Here is a 15,010-nt window from a genome sequence, read left to right on the forward strand (position 1 = left end):
TATGAAATAAAATCAAATAAAAACTAAAATTCTTTGCAGGTCTTTGGCGACAAAGATTCTGATGGCTTCTATCAGGGCAAATATGCAGAAAGTACTGGCTACATCCCATGCAACATGGTATCAGAATTACATATTGAGAATGAAGAAGATAAAATGCAGCTTTTGAGACAGGGTCACATGACTTCAGCTTCTCTACTTATTGACTTGGGTAAGCATTGTGTTCTCATCCATGTTTCTCAGATCTACCAAATGAAAACCATGTGGTGCAATTTAGAACCTACAAAAACTGACTCTACACTATTATAAACCACAACAATTTTCTCAATAGTAATCATACAAAAACAGAGACTCTCCCAGTTATAAACTACCCACTCTTGAATACCCATGAACCCTAGAAAGGACCAGTAGGCAGGAAACATGTCACTGAATGGGATGTACGGTCTCGTGTGATGCCGCCCGAATGCTTCGGCGGCATTCAGATCAGTAATTATTGATTTTAATATGATGCAGGTTACTTATGGATAGTCATTGTGGTATCTAAATATCTAATGCAGGGGCTACAGTAGTGCTCTAGCCGTAAATGGATGCTCCCCACCTTTTTGGGGTTCATATATCTGCACAAAAACATTGCCAAATTTGCAACTTTTATACACACCAAAAGACATGTAAAATACTTAATAAATTCTCCCTGTTTTATTTTTAAATTTTTAATTTTTTTTGTTCTAAAATTCAGGATTTGTTAAGCTTTGTGAGGGTGTTTTGCATTTTGGGACTTATATTACTATTATATTACTTCTCTGACATATAATAGTTTTACTTTCATATGCATAAATGAAGTCCCACCTTAAACAATTTATAACTGTAGTCATTTTGCAGAAAAGGAACAAAAGTATTATAAAACATTGTTACATAGTATTGTGGTCCTCTTTAGGCAATGTATCATTTGCGTAACAAAGAAGTTCCTTTCGTAAGGGTTTTTCTGCCTAACATGTATTAACAAAAGGCATCCCTGCTTATGTTAGCCAGGGATGCTTTATGCACTCTGTGCCTAGACCAGAAAACATGTGCATTGGGCAGAGGTAAGTGGGCAGTACATAAAGTATCACCTGCTTACTTCTGACTGATCACATAGGTTTACAGAGCCCCCGGCACATTGAATCCTCTGAGAGTAAACTACTCATTAGTTTCTAGAGGTGGAAAGAGGGGCTGAGACATTGCGGTTGAATTGACTTGTGACACACTGACCACTAGAGGCTTTGGCATAAGCCACCAGTGGTCATTACCACTGACCAGCAATAAAAGAGGCAGAGAAAGTGATCTTGTGACTGGATGCCACTGGTCAGGGAGTTTATACACCCTATTAGAGAATTCTGCCCTGGTATAGGAGGTTTTTTTTTCTTCAGGATCCTCAGACTAGAGTGGAGAATGGTTAGAAAGTACATCTGTCTGTATGGAGGACCCATATAGTCCAGTCTTACACAGACTGTCTACTGATTTGTAAAGACACCTGCATAGCTCCTCCTGCAGGGGCGCTGCAAAAAACTTTGTGAGGTTTCTTTAAAGATTGCAGCTGGTTGTTGGAGGCCCAGCAAGGGGACACTTAGAATAGTCCCGCAACAGCAAGATGATCACTAACAAGTTAGGAATAACCAAAGCGTACTACCCCCAATACCAAAATTATTCATACATCTATGTGTAAATGTTTAATCTACATATTAGATTCAGTGCTTTACATTGCACATGTTCTGTAACATTGTCATTGCTAATTGTTGTGTTAAATATATTCTTTATTTTATTCTATGTAACATTTTATATAAATATTGGGAGTTCAGTTTATAGTCTGGCTCTGTGTAAATTGCTAAAAGGAACCAGTTATTAGTTTAATTTGAACCAAATTGAGGGATGTGTCGGTCACAATTAGTGAACCTCCTGAGGTCTCTGAGCCCCATTCCCAGACAAAGTTTTAACTATAAATTCTCTGAAATGGGGCAGCGGTTCTGATGTGGATCAACAATAAACAAAATAATTGTTAATAAACTAGCCAACAATGATCAGTAAGAAACTATCATATAGTAAGGATAACTAACCTAAGTAAACCAGCCCTTAGCTGTAAGTCATCTGCGCTCCCATAGTACACTGATCTCTTGGTACAGAATGTGTAAATCATCAGTATTTATTTGCTTTCATTCTGTTTACTAATGTGGAAATTTACTATATATTTTATTTTTTGTAGAGTGCAAAATTACAAATGCAGCAAGAGAGAACACTGTACATACAATTTTTAAGAATTTTATTTTTTGCAAAAGAAAACAAACTATAGTTTTTCATGTTTTACCAATTTTTTTCCCTTGCCTTTTCATACTTTTTGCATGTGTTTTGTTTCGCTACTGTTAAACAATTGAGATTTGGTGTGTGAATAGCAGAATGCGCAGTGTGTGTATATCGGGTTGGAAGCCTGGGTTTTTTATTGGTTTACATTATGCAAAATCAGATTAATGAATAGAGATTGGCCTTAAAGGGGTACTCTGCTGTAAACATCTTATCCCCTATCCAAATAGGATAGGGAATAAGATGTTAGATCTTATTATGAATAAAGTTTCACTTGTTTGACTGATATTCCAAGAAAAAAACTGTGCAAAGTCAAAAAACGTATGTTGAGAACCGGATAGAACCGTACGCATATACGGTTGTGTACGTTCCGATTGACTCCCATGTTAAAAATAACACGTATACGTTTCAATACGGTTTTTCATCCAGACCAAAAACTGTGGTAGGCTACTGTTTTGGGTACGGGAAAAAAACTGACAAAACCGTACAGGATGCAAAACGGACACAACATGATGCATCTTTTGGCATACGGTCTTCAATGGAGAGTCAATGCATATGGTTTAATACGGATGGTTCCGTACGGTTTTCAAAGTGAAAATGTATACAGGGAATGTATTGCAAAAACGTGGTGTGAACCCAGCCTAACCTGTGTGCAGATCTCTCAACTTTCCACTTAGGGGCGGTGATGATCAGGGGGTTGGTTTTCCACATGCCTGATCAATTTATTAATTCATGTCAATAAGCCACCATCAGAGGCGTCTGGCAGCAGCTAACATCTGTATACCGATCAGGAGGGATAATCGTGGCCATATTCTTGTGCATTATGAACAAGCTTTGCATTATTTTGAAGAGATGTGTGCTTAGCTATTAAAGGAATTGTGCTAAATATTTAAATTCCTAAACAGTATTGTTTGTTAGTCTTTCTGTCAGCAGGTACAGATGGAGCAGCATAGAAAAGAGGGGAGGCCACGGGCCATGATGATCTATAGCTTATTCCTCTTTTTAGCATTGTAACAAAGAATCCAACCTTAATTCTTGTCAGATTCCTAAAGTGAGTTGTGAAACACACACGCAAAGCAGTCATTCATAGACTGTAGGGAAGACAGACTGACAGACCCACTCTGTAAATCTGGCAAGAACTAAAACTGTTTTGTAAGCTACAATACAGCACCAAAGTAAAAAAATGTACAGTTTCTATAAATTAGTACCCCCTTCACATTTTTGTAAATATTTTCTTCTCTCTTTTCATGTGACACTGAAGAAATGACCCTCTGCTACAATGTAAAGTACTAGCTTTTGCCCACTGCTTCACTCATGTTAAATTTGGGGTAACATAGATCTACTTTTTATGATCGTATATTAATAAGGCCGCTCTGGGTAAAGTCTACAGGCATCCAAACTACCCAAATTCTTTCAATTTTGATCACAAAGTCTAAATAGTTAATGCTGGACATCTGCAGGAATGGCGATGTCCGGCATTAGCCACGGGTCCTGGCTGCTGATAGCAGCCGGGACCGTGTGGGTATGATGCGAGCTCAGCTCCTGAGCTCGCTTCATAACCCTCCCGTGCCACAGCGCCGGGTGTACCCGGCGTTCTGCAGCAAGGGGTTAATTCATACAAACTTTGAACCCCCGGTTCAAATCTTCAGGGGTGGAATTTTAGAAAACGTTAAAACGCGTGTTTCTTTATCTCTAATTGTTAGCCTAAAAACTAAGTTTCATGCTTCTAGCTTCAAAAATGGCAGACTTCCATACAAACTTTCAACCCCTTTTTCACTCCCTTAAGGGTTGCATTTCGAAAAATCCTTTCTTATTCCTCGTCTATGTCTTAAAAACACCTGTGAAAAAATTCAGCTTTCTAGGTCCAAGGGTTTAGGTTGGGCGTTGATGAGTCATTGACTCAGGCCTTCTCTTTTTACATATACTAGCTTTTGCCCGCAGCTTCGCTTGCGTTAAATTTGGGGTAACATAGATTTACTTTTTACGATCCTATAGTAATGAGGCCGCTCTGGGTAAAGTCTACAGGCATCCAAACAACCCAAAACATTACATCTGCTGTTTCATGGAATTGAAGATCGACATCCTTTGAGGACTTAGAGTCTGTGCGCAGGGGAACCCGCCTTCTTGCGCTGCTTATATACTGCCAACAGTCCTCCTATCCCGTCCTCCTATCCCGTCCTCCTATCCCGTCCTCCTATCCCGTCCTCCTATCCCGTCCTCCTATCCCGTCCTCCTATCCCGTCCTCCTATCCCGTCCTCCTATCCCGTCCTCCTATCCCGTCCTCCTATCCCGTCCTCCTATCCCGTCCTCCTATCCCGTCCTCCTATCCCGTCCTCCTATCCCGTCCTCCTATCCCGTCCTCCTATCCCGTCCTCCTATCCCGTCCTCCTATCCCGTCCTCCTATCCCGTCCTCCTATCCCGTCCTCCTATCCCGTCCTCCTATCCCGTCCTCCTATCCCGTCCTCCTATCCCGTCCTCCTATCCCGTCCTCCTTTCCCGTCCTCCTTTCCCGTCCTCCTATCCCGTCCTCCTAACCCGACCTCCTATCCCGACCTCCTATCCCGACGTCCAATATGTGTACCAGGTATTGAAACCTCTCCAGCCGTACGGAAGTTATGTGGGAACATACATTTCCCATTGATTTGCATGGGACTTTAAACAAAAACTCCGACCCTCACAAATGGGGGTAGTTAAGGGTTAAATTAACTATATCCTATTTTTTAAATGGACATATAAGGAACATGTGACCAAGTATTATAGAAATATCCCCAGCTGTTTGGAGTTATGCAGTAACATATATTTCCCATAGACTTGTATGGGACTTACAAGTCTATGGGAAAAAAAACACACCTTTTACCCCCTTAAGGGTGGAAAATCCTTTCTTATTCCTTGTCTACGTCTTAAAAACACCTGTGCAAAAATTCTGGTTTCTAGGTCCAAGGGTTTAGGCTGGGCATGATGAGTCAGTGAGTCAGGTCTTCTCTTTTTATATATAAGATAGATTGAGTGCACAGCCTGTATAACTGTTTTTAATGTTGTGTCCCCTCAAAATAACTTAAAGGAAAACTGTCTTCAGTGTCACTGCACTAACCTGCTGCTACAGGCCGGTAGTCCGGGTGACACTGATGACTCCATTTGGCCGGCAGGCTTGGGGCACGGCTGAAGCCTTGTCACCGCTCACAGCAGGGCCTAGCAGAGAAGCAGCAGTGGTGATGTCTCGAGACTCCACTTATGCCCCAAACCTGCCGGACGAATGGAGGGAATAGATAAAGATACCAGGAGAACGGAAGCTGGTTAGTGCAGTGACACTGATGACAGTTTTCCTTAAACACACAGCCATCAATATCTAAACTTTGGCAACAAAAGTAAGTTCACCCCTAAGCGTCAATATTTGTGTGGCCACCATTATTTTCCAGCACTGCCTTAGGCCTTTTAGGCATGGAGTTCACCAGAGCTTCACAGGTTGCCACTGCAATACTTTTCCACCCTTCCATGACAAAATCTCAGAGCTGGTGGATGTTAGAGACCTTGTGCTCCCCCACCTTCTGTTTGAGGATGCCCCACAGATTCTCAATAGGGTTTAGATATGGAGACATTCTTGGCCAGTCAATCACCTTTACCCTCATCATGTGGTTTCTTCCACACACTTTACTCTTTATCTTGGTCTCATCGGATCACAGGACATAGTTCCAGTAATCCATGTCCTTAGTCCGGCTTGTCTTCAGCAAACTGCAGGCTTTTTTGTGCATCCTCTTGAGAAGAGGCATCCTTCTGGGATAACAGGCATGCAGACCAATTTGATGCAGTGTGCGGTGTATGGTCTGAGCACTGACAGGCTGATCCCCCACCCCTTCAAACTGCTGGCAGCACTCAAACTTCCCAAAGACAACGTCTGGATTTGACGCTCACTTTGATGTGCACTTTTCTTTTTGGTTAACAATGATGAGGCCATTTCTGAGTGGAACCTGTTCTGTGAAACCACTGTATGGTCTTGCCTACTGTCCTGCAGCTCTGTTTCAGAGTCCTGGCTATCTTCTTATAGCCTAGGCCATCTTGATCTAGAACAACAATTATTTTTTTCCCCTCAGATCCTCAGAGTTCTGTGCCATGAGTTGCCATGTTGAACGTCCAGTGGCCAACATTAGAGAGTGTAAGAGCGATAATACACCAAATGTAAGACAATTGCTCCACATTCACACCTGAGAACTTCTAACACTAAAAAGTCACATGACAACAGGGAGAGAGTGGCTAATAGTGCCCAATTTGGACATTTCCACTTAAGGTATACTCTTTTGTAGCTGAGGTTTAGACATTAATTGCTTTGTTTTGAGTTATTTTAGGGTGACACAACATTAAAGACTGTTATACAGGCTGTGCACTCACTACTTTACATTGTAGCAGAGTGTAATTTCTTCAGTGTTGTCACATGAAAAGATATCATAAAATATGTACAAAAATGTGAGGGGTGTACTCATTTATGGGAGATACTTTAAAGCGGTGTTCTAGGCAAAAACGTTTTTATATATATCAACTGGCTCCAGAAAGTTACAGATTTGTAAATTACTTCTATTAAAAAATCTTAATCCTTCCAATAGTTATTAGCTTCTGAAGTTTTCTGTCTAACTGCGCTATGATAATGTCACATCCCGAGAGCTGTGCATGATGGGAAAATATCCCCATAGGAACTGCACAGCTCCCGGGACATGAGTCATCATTGAGCAGTTAGACAGAAAACAACAACTCAACTTCAGAAGCTAATAACTATTGGAAGGATTGAGATTTTTTAATAGGAGTAATTTACAAATCTGTTTAACTTTCCGGAGCCAGTTGATATATAAAAATAAAAAAAGTTTTTGCCTGGAATACCCCTTTAATGTTTGTGCAATCCTTAAAAAAAAAAAAAAAGCATACAGCTCCCAAGAACTTTAAAATATATTTTACCCAAATAGCTTACAACATGAGAATTTGGAGACCATTCTGGGTAGAATGTACGTTAAGAACATATCTATGAAGTGATTTGATGGATGAGTCTATGTAAATGTGCCATTAAATCCTACGTATCACCATACCTACATATAAGATGTGTAAGAACGCTAATGTAGCAATGAGTAACAGCTATGCGTAACTAATCTAAACAAACCTACAAAACACACTTGTGTAATCCTTTACATTAAAACCAATTCAGAGCAACATTGTTGATGTGATTCAGGTGATTACATAAAGTGTTGTATGGTGCTGCAATTGTTAATGGCTTACTATAAATATAGGAAAATATTTAAACCTGACGCCACCCCTGGAAGAAACCATATTCACCAAAATGTGTATAGGGTGAGCGCCACCCTTGGGTGTCTGGAGCAGCCTTGTATTTCTGGTAATATGCCTGTTGGGATTTTATTATGGATTTAGCACTTTACTAGTCTTTACATAGTGCCATTACAATTAGTATGTATGTTTATACAGAAGTATCCCTATATATTAACGGATTGAATTAGAATAAATATATAATGTTGACTTGGCTGCTTTGATACTCTGGGATGTCTCTCATTTTTTCGACTGCTCTTATTTATTTTTAAATCGATCTATTTCATGCTCAGAGCTCAAGTGTCGAGGAGGCATTGCCAGGCCACAGGATGCACACCTTCTCTCTCCCCACCCATCTCTACCTTAAGGCTAGGTTCAGACTACGGAATTTCCGCCGGAATTTTCGCTTTGAAATTTCCGGAAGAAATTCCGATTACTATAATGCATAGTGTAGTGAATGGTTTTCCGTTCACAAATTCACACTTCGGAATTTGTGAAGCGGAAAATCCGGATGAAAAATCCGCTAGAAAATTTCCGCCTGAAGAAAGGAGTTGCTCTTTCTTCAGGCGGCAATCCTAGCGGAACACATAGCAGTCTATAGGAGACTGCAGTGTCCGTGCGGTCCTAACGCCGACTAATTCAGTCGGCGCAGGCGGAACTCGGAAACTCCGGGCGGAAATTTTCTGCCCGGAGATTCTGTAGTCTGAACCTAGCCTAACTGATTGATGTACCAGGGCTCAATGCTGCAAGCTGAGTCACATATATCAGTTATACAGAAAGGGGTCAGGGAGGGCGGAGGTGTGCTTCCTGTGGCTTGACACTTGAGCTCTAAGTATTATGTAGAGTGGGCAGATTCCTTTTAATGTGTTTATACTGTGTTTGCTAATGAAGAATGTTTTTTTATTATTTGGGGCCACTGTTGAATCACTGTTTAAACAAATTGTGTTTGGAGAGCATTGTGATATAAGAAGTAAATCATAAAGGTTCTGTTTAGGTGCTGACACTTTTTCGTGGACAAACTTTTTTTTTAAGTAAAAATTCTTAAAGCGACAAAAATAAATGTTTGCTTATCTATGCTGTGGTGTTTTTCTTTGCACATGTTATAGACCCCTTCTATCCATTTCTATAGCTTAGTGCTTTTTATGCTGAGCTGTGTTTGTTGCCTGTTTTGGGATGTATTTGTTGCTTCTTTTAGGACTTTTGCTTACTCTCTACCGCTTCTGTTTGTGCTGCTTTTTTATTTCTCTTGTCTTAAAGAAATTAGAGCTTTCTCTGCTCCTGCTCCTCCTCTTGCTCCTTCAGGCCGCTTCGCTATTCCTCCTCCAAAACCCCGACGCACCAAGAAAGGTCTGTGCTTCCTTGTGCTGTGCACTTTCAATCACATGCTTTCTATTATTTTGACCACCAGAATTTCTCCAGAAATCTCTTACTTTGCTATTCAACTGAATGCAGATTAGCTCTTCTCCAGAATGATGAAAACTCTAACACAACCTTTAAATGGCACTAGAGATCCATTTTTCTTCCTTCCGTAGGAGAGCTTATTTACATGTTTTTCCTGTAAGACTTCATACACAAAGTGGATTCCCTTTCAAAACAAACTGATTTACTCCCTTTTTTTGAGCAGAAAAATTTCACTAATTCCAGCAGAGTATCCATCTGCAAAAATGAAACTAAATAGTTTTCCATTTGTAGACTTTGTCATATTGGTTTATATCGAGTTATCATTGCAGGAATAATCAATACTTTGATGACAGTAGAACATTTTTTTTCTTGAGGGTGTATTCATACACACCAGATCCGCAGATGAAGTTGCGGATCTGCAATTTCAAATCCACAGTTGCAAATTTTACAAGGCAATAAAAAATACATAGGAATTGATGTGTAAAATCTACACTTGTGGATCCTCTGCAGATCCTGTGTGTTTGAACACACACTAAGGCTATGTTCACACAGCAGAATTTCTGCACGGAATTCTGCATGGAAATTCTGCATGAATTTATAGTAAATAAATCTTCAATGGGATTCCGCTGTCCGAAATTCTGCATGGAAATTCTGCAGTAAATTCCACAGAAATGAATTGCCTATTCACACAGCAGAATTTCCGCAGCAGGAATTCCATTTTTTGTGTGGAATCTACTGCAGAATTTCCATGCAGAATTCCGGACAGCGGGATCCCATTGAAGATGTATTTAATATAAATTCATGCGGAATGCCATGCAGAAATTCTGACGTGTGAACATAGCCTAAGCGTACAGACAAATGGCCTTATTTTATACAATCCATAGGGATTATCCTCTTAACATTTTGCTCGATTTTGACAAAAATAGAAAAAAAATGCAAACTGTAAATAAGGCCATATGAATGGATTCTTCAAGTGAGCACGAGTTGTAAAACATATTCTAAAAATGCTGTGAGGTTATATGAGCAAAAGAAGAGGTATAAAGAAAATGAGTTACCGAAAGAGAACCTGTTATTATGTCCAGTTAGGTAAAATGTTATAGTAAATAACATGAAGCATTGTTATGGATGACTTTGCTTTCATGCACACAGTCACACACGCTCCTTTACCTAACAGCTTTACTGTCTGACATTGTGCCATCTCTCCATACGCAGAGGAGTGTCTTCACTACCTGTATTCTCTCTCAGCAAGTGGCTGCCATCGATTGAATTCCATTAGCGACAGGCATACAGTCCAGAAGGGAGACCCCCTAATGGCCATCACTTTGGAGTATTCACTTGTTGTTACTCACCACTGTTTTTGTAGTAGTAGAAATAACCATACTGTGCTGTTCCATAGACATTTATCTCATCCCCCTATTACTTCCTAGTGCTGGAACTGCGCATGCCTGACCAGCAAGCTGAGCTACAGGTGGTAACTCTAAGCTACAGATTTTAACTTTGCACCAAATATTTTCAATATGTCAACTTTTTGTACAGGGGTACTCCGGCCCTAAGACATTTTCTCCCCTATCCAAAGGATAGGGAATAAGATGTCTGATCCGGAGGGTCCTGCCGCTGGGGACCCCCGCAATCTCTCATGCAGCACCCACCTGTGTCTGCAGCACGCAGTGCTAGAGGCTCAGTGCCTGGAGGGTCACGACTACGGGGCCGGAGTATTGTGACATCATGGCTCCGCCCCCTTGTGACATCACACCCCGCCCCCTCAAGGCGAGCCTATGTTCACACGGTATAATTTGTGTGGAATGCAGCAATGTATTTCCAAGCGAAATCCGCAAAAAGAACAGACAGGAACCAGGATTTCAAGTACAGAAATTCCACCATGTGAACAGTGCAGCAGAATCCCATTGAAATTAGGGGACTCTGCTGCAGTGGAATGTTTTGTGAGGAACATTCCTGTAGAATTCTGCCATGTGAACATACCCTAAGACTTCCCAAGGATGGTGCGGACATAGCTGCAGAGCCCTAGCTGTTGACACATAATAAAGAGTGCCTGAGGGTGTTATTGAGAATATTGAGAATGTTGAACAAACATATTTTTTTAAATATGTGTTTTCTAATTTTTGATTTTGCTATCTATATTATGACATAATCCTCCAGTCGCGCTACTAGGCCTTATATTACACTAACACTTTCTGTCCTGTACAGTTCACTTTTAAGCAGCCTCTTCCTTAGTATCCCAGAAGTACAGTGAAAGGTGGCACTAGTGTATAGATGAGAATCTTCACAAGAACTTAAGCTCAAAGCTCAGCCTCCCCCTCCCTGTGGAATGACCTCTGTAAAGGTCACAACATGCCCAGCACCTTTTTCATTTATGTTTATAGGACAGCTCCTGTCTATTGTTGTCTATGTCCATGGGGCTAGCCCCCGTAATAATGACAGAAAATTAAATAATAATGTACAATTAGAAAATAGACATATTTGAATGTTTTAGTATCTGCCTCTGATCAGTAAAAATAAATTATAATAATTATCTAGGTGATACACACTCTGTAAATCAGAGGAGGGGGAACAGTTGAACTTTCTTTTCAGTCTCCCTGTTTGAGGGGCTGTAATCTCCCCCATTTCCTCATTAAAGAATACAAGTGGCATATGCTCTAAATATAGACCTGCCACAGTGACATATTTTTTTGAATGTTATAGTTTAGCTATAAAAAAAAAAAAAAAAACACCTTTATCTTGTTTCTCTTTGTGTTTCAGTGCAATGTGCTTCTGCTCCTGAAGAGAATAATGCATCAGGTAACTAGAAATATAGGGGTGAATTTATCAAAAGATTTATCTGTTTGTTTGTTGTTGGTTTTTTTTTTGGGGGGGGGGGGGTGGGGGGTTAGTTTGTTGCAGTATAAAATTTGCAACTTTCCCTGAAACTTTTGGTTTACACAAGAAATCAAGGTGTGTTGTGATACACAGATTTGTAGTAACTTCAATGCAGTGGTAATGGATTTATCATTAGCAATATGTTGCAAAGCCCTCAATGTGTTACTGATGTTTTGTACTGTAGATGTACGTTGTACTGAAGTGCCAGTTCCATAAAATGTGTGCCAGGACCATATTTATCATAAGCACTGCACAAATGAATAAATGGTGCACATAAACATTACCACCGCACAAAATAAAAGTATAGAAAAATGGTTCACCTACACCACCCTTGATAAATTCCCCTATTGACCGTCAGCCTAACATATACGCAACACATTAGCTAATATTTACATGGCCTCATGCATCAAAACTGTCTCATTGGTGTCCTTGTGCTTGAAATTTATTTTTTTGAGCAGTGTTTAATGAAAGGAGCACTAAGATAAAACATCCTAGATCTGAATGAATGAACTAATCGTATGAAATACTTTCGTTTTTACATAGTTGAATGTGCTGACAACAAAATCGCACACAAATTATCAATGGAATTCTAATTTATCAACCCATGGAGGTCTGGATATGGAGTCACACTCAAAATCAAAGTGGAAAACCACACTACAGGCTGATCCAACTTTGATGCAATGTGCTTAAAACAAGTCAAAATGAGGCTCAGTAGCGTGTGTGGCCTCCACATGCCCGTATGACCTCCCTACAACGCCTGGGCATTCTCCTAATGAGGCATTCTCCTGGACTAAAGCATCCGCCAACTCCTGGACAGTATGTGGTGCAACGTGGCATTGGGGGATAGAGCGAGACATGATGTCCCAGATGTGCTCAATCTGATTCAGTTCTGGGGAACGGGCGGGCCAGTCCATAGCATCAATGCCTTCCTCTTGCAGGAACAGCTGACACACTCCAGCCACATGAGGTCAGGCATTTTTCTTGCATTAGGAGGAACCAGGGCCAACCGCACCAGCATATGGTCTCACAAGGGGTCTGAGGATCTCATGACGGTACCTAATGGCAGTCAGGCTACCTCTGGCAAGCACATCGAGGGCTGTACGGCCCCCCAAAGAAATGCCACCCCACACCATTACTGACCCACCGCCAAAACTGATCATGCTGGAGGATGTTGCAGGCAGCAGAACGTTCTCCACGGCATCTCCAGACTCTGGCATTTGCCAGAGAACACAAAGATTGGCAAATTCTCCAAACATCCTGCACAGTGTTGGGCTGTAAGCACAACTCCCACCTGTGGACGTCGAGCACTCATACCATCCTCATGGAGTCTGTTTCTGACCGTTTGAGTGGACACATGCACATTTATAGCCTCCTGGAGGTCATTTTGCAGGGCTCTGGCAGTGCTCCTCCTTGACAAAGGCGGAGGTAGCGGTCCTGCTGCTATGTTGTTGGCCTCCTCCACATCTCCTGATGTACTGGCCTGTCTCCTGGTAGCGCCTCCATGCTCTGGACACTACTCTGACAGACACAGCAAACCATCTTGCCACAGCTCGCATTGATGTGCCATCCTGTATGAGCTGCATACCTGAGCCACTTGTGTTGGTTGTAGACTCCGTCTCATGCTTCTACTAGAGTGAAAGCACCGCCAGCATTCAAGTGACCAAAACATCAGCCAGGAAGCATAGGAACTGAGAAGTGGTCTGTGATCACCACCTGCAGAACCACTCCTTTATTTGGGGTGTCTTGCTAATTTCCTATAATTTTCTACCTGTTGTCTGTTCCATTTGCACAACAGAGCGTGAAATTGATTGTCAATCAATGTGATTGACTTGGAGTTACATTGTGTTGTTTAAGTGTTCCCTTTATTTTTGAGCAGTGTACATTGACTACCACTTGGATAGTAAGATTAATTGTTTAGCATCTGATTTAAAAAATGTATTCCATGACGATATTATCTTTGTTTTTTTTCTTTTCAATAAACCGGGGGGAAAAAAACAAACAGCAATATATATATGCCGGACAATATAACAGAAGCATAGGCATGGGTGCATGAAATACATTCAGTAATAAAAAAAAAAAAGCCATGGTAGCATAAGATTACACATGATGTGTGGCTTAAGAAATTAACGGAATACGCTAACAGATTCAACATTTATCATACATTAATCACAGGGGTTACATGAATAAAGAACATATAAAATAAAGTGTAAAAACTAAACACGTCCGCCATTAACTCCGCCTCCACCGCCCAAACACTGCACAGAATAGATGAGAAAAATACATTGACACTGCAAGATTGAAACTGTGAAGGATAGTATCTGACTAGGGCACATGTAATCTTCTGTCTGGGAGGACATCAGCCCACGCACTTCACAAAAGGAGTACTGTGTCGCAGAGAACGCACACCAAGAGCCCCACACAGTAAAACTTAGCCGGACATTTCCGATTTTTATATACACAGCATTCACCAGTTTCTTCCAATTCAAACAAGTTGGGGGTCTCACATCCATCCACCTAAGTGCCACCTTCCTGGCTATAAACAGAGATTCTCTTAAAAAAAATTGTGTTGTGAGGCCACACCTCCTCATCTAGGACCCCAAAAAGACACAAGCAGATCCAACAGTGGGCAGAGTCCACTAAAGTAGCAAGAAGATTTAAAACCTCACCCCAAAAGGATGCTACAAATGGACAGGCCACGATGATATTTTTACTTTTGTTATTCCATCTTAATAGTTATATTGAATTATGAAAGGAATTTTGAGACCTCTGCTTTAAAATAAATTTCCTCTTTTGGTATAAATGTGTGATTCACATGGGGCGCCGGGGCTTGTTCTGTATGTTGCTACTCAGTCATGGAAAGCCGGTCAGTGTATCAGTTTTTGTGGTGACGTGGCCTCTAAAGAAGGTCTGACTCTGGTCTGAGTGTTACGGTGGGTCCACACTACAATGTTTCCTTGACAGCACATTTAATTTAGTGGTATACAAAGACCTAGTCAACTATGTTAGGGTGCATTCACACCATGTGTTTTTTCTACATACAGTTGCCGTATACAATTTTCAATGTAAAAACCGTATGGAAATAGTATTCATTGCCATCCCATACA

General features: G+C 41.0%; 1 protein-coding gene and 1 long non-coding RNA gene across 6 annotated transcripts in view; one reads left to right on the forward strand and one right to left on the reverse strand.

Annotated features, from left to right (window-relative positions):
- TSPOAP1 (TSPO associated protein 1) overlaps positions 1-15,010 on the forward strand; it is a 224,871-nt gene that overhangs the window by 201,920 nt on the left and 7,941 nt on the right. For 4 of the 5 annotated variants that reach the window (XM_056558562.1, XM_056558564.1, XM_056558565.1 and 1 more), the window contains 3 exons: positions 40-208; positions 8,889-8,978; positions 11,790-11,828. In XM_056558562.1, the coding sequence (XP_056414537.1) occupies positions 40-208; positions 8,889-8,978; positions 11,790-11,828 (298 nt within the window). The remainder of the gene's footprint in view (positions 1-39; positions 209-8,888; positions 8,979-11,789; positions 11,829-15,010) is intronic. The other variant, XM_056558563.1, reaches the window with a different exon arrangement.
- LOC130356698 (uncharacterized) overlaps positions 1-15,010 on the reverse strand; it is a 74,046-nt gene that overhangs the window by 9,331 nt on the left and 49,705 nt on the right. The gene's annotated exons all lie outside the window — the stretch shown is intronic.

Source organism: Hyla sarda, chromosome 2, assembly GCF_029499605.1.
Source record: "Hyla sarda isolate aHylSar1 chromosome 2, aHylSar1.hap1, whole genome shotgun sequence".
Lineage (NCBI taxonomy): Eukaryota > Metazoa > Chordata > Amphibia > Anura > Hylidae > Hyla > Hyla sarda.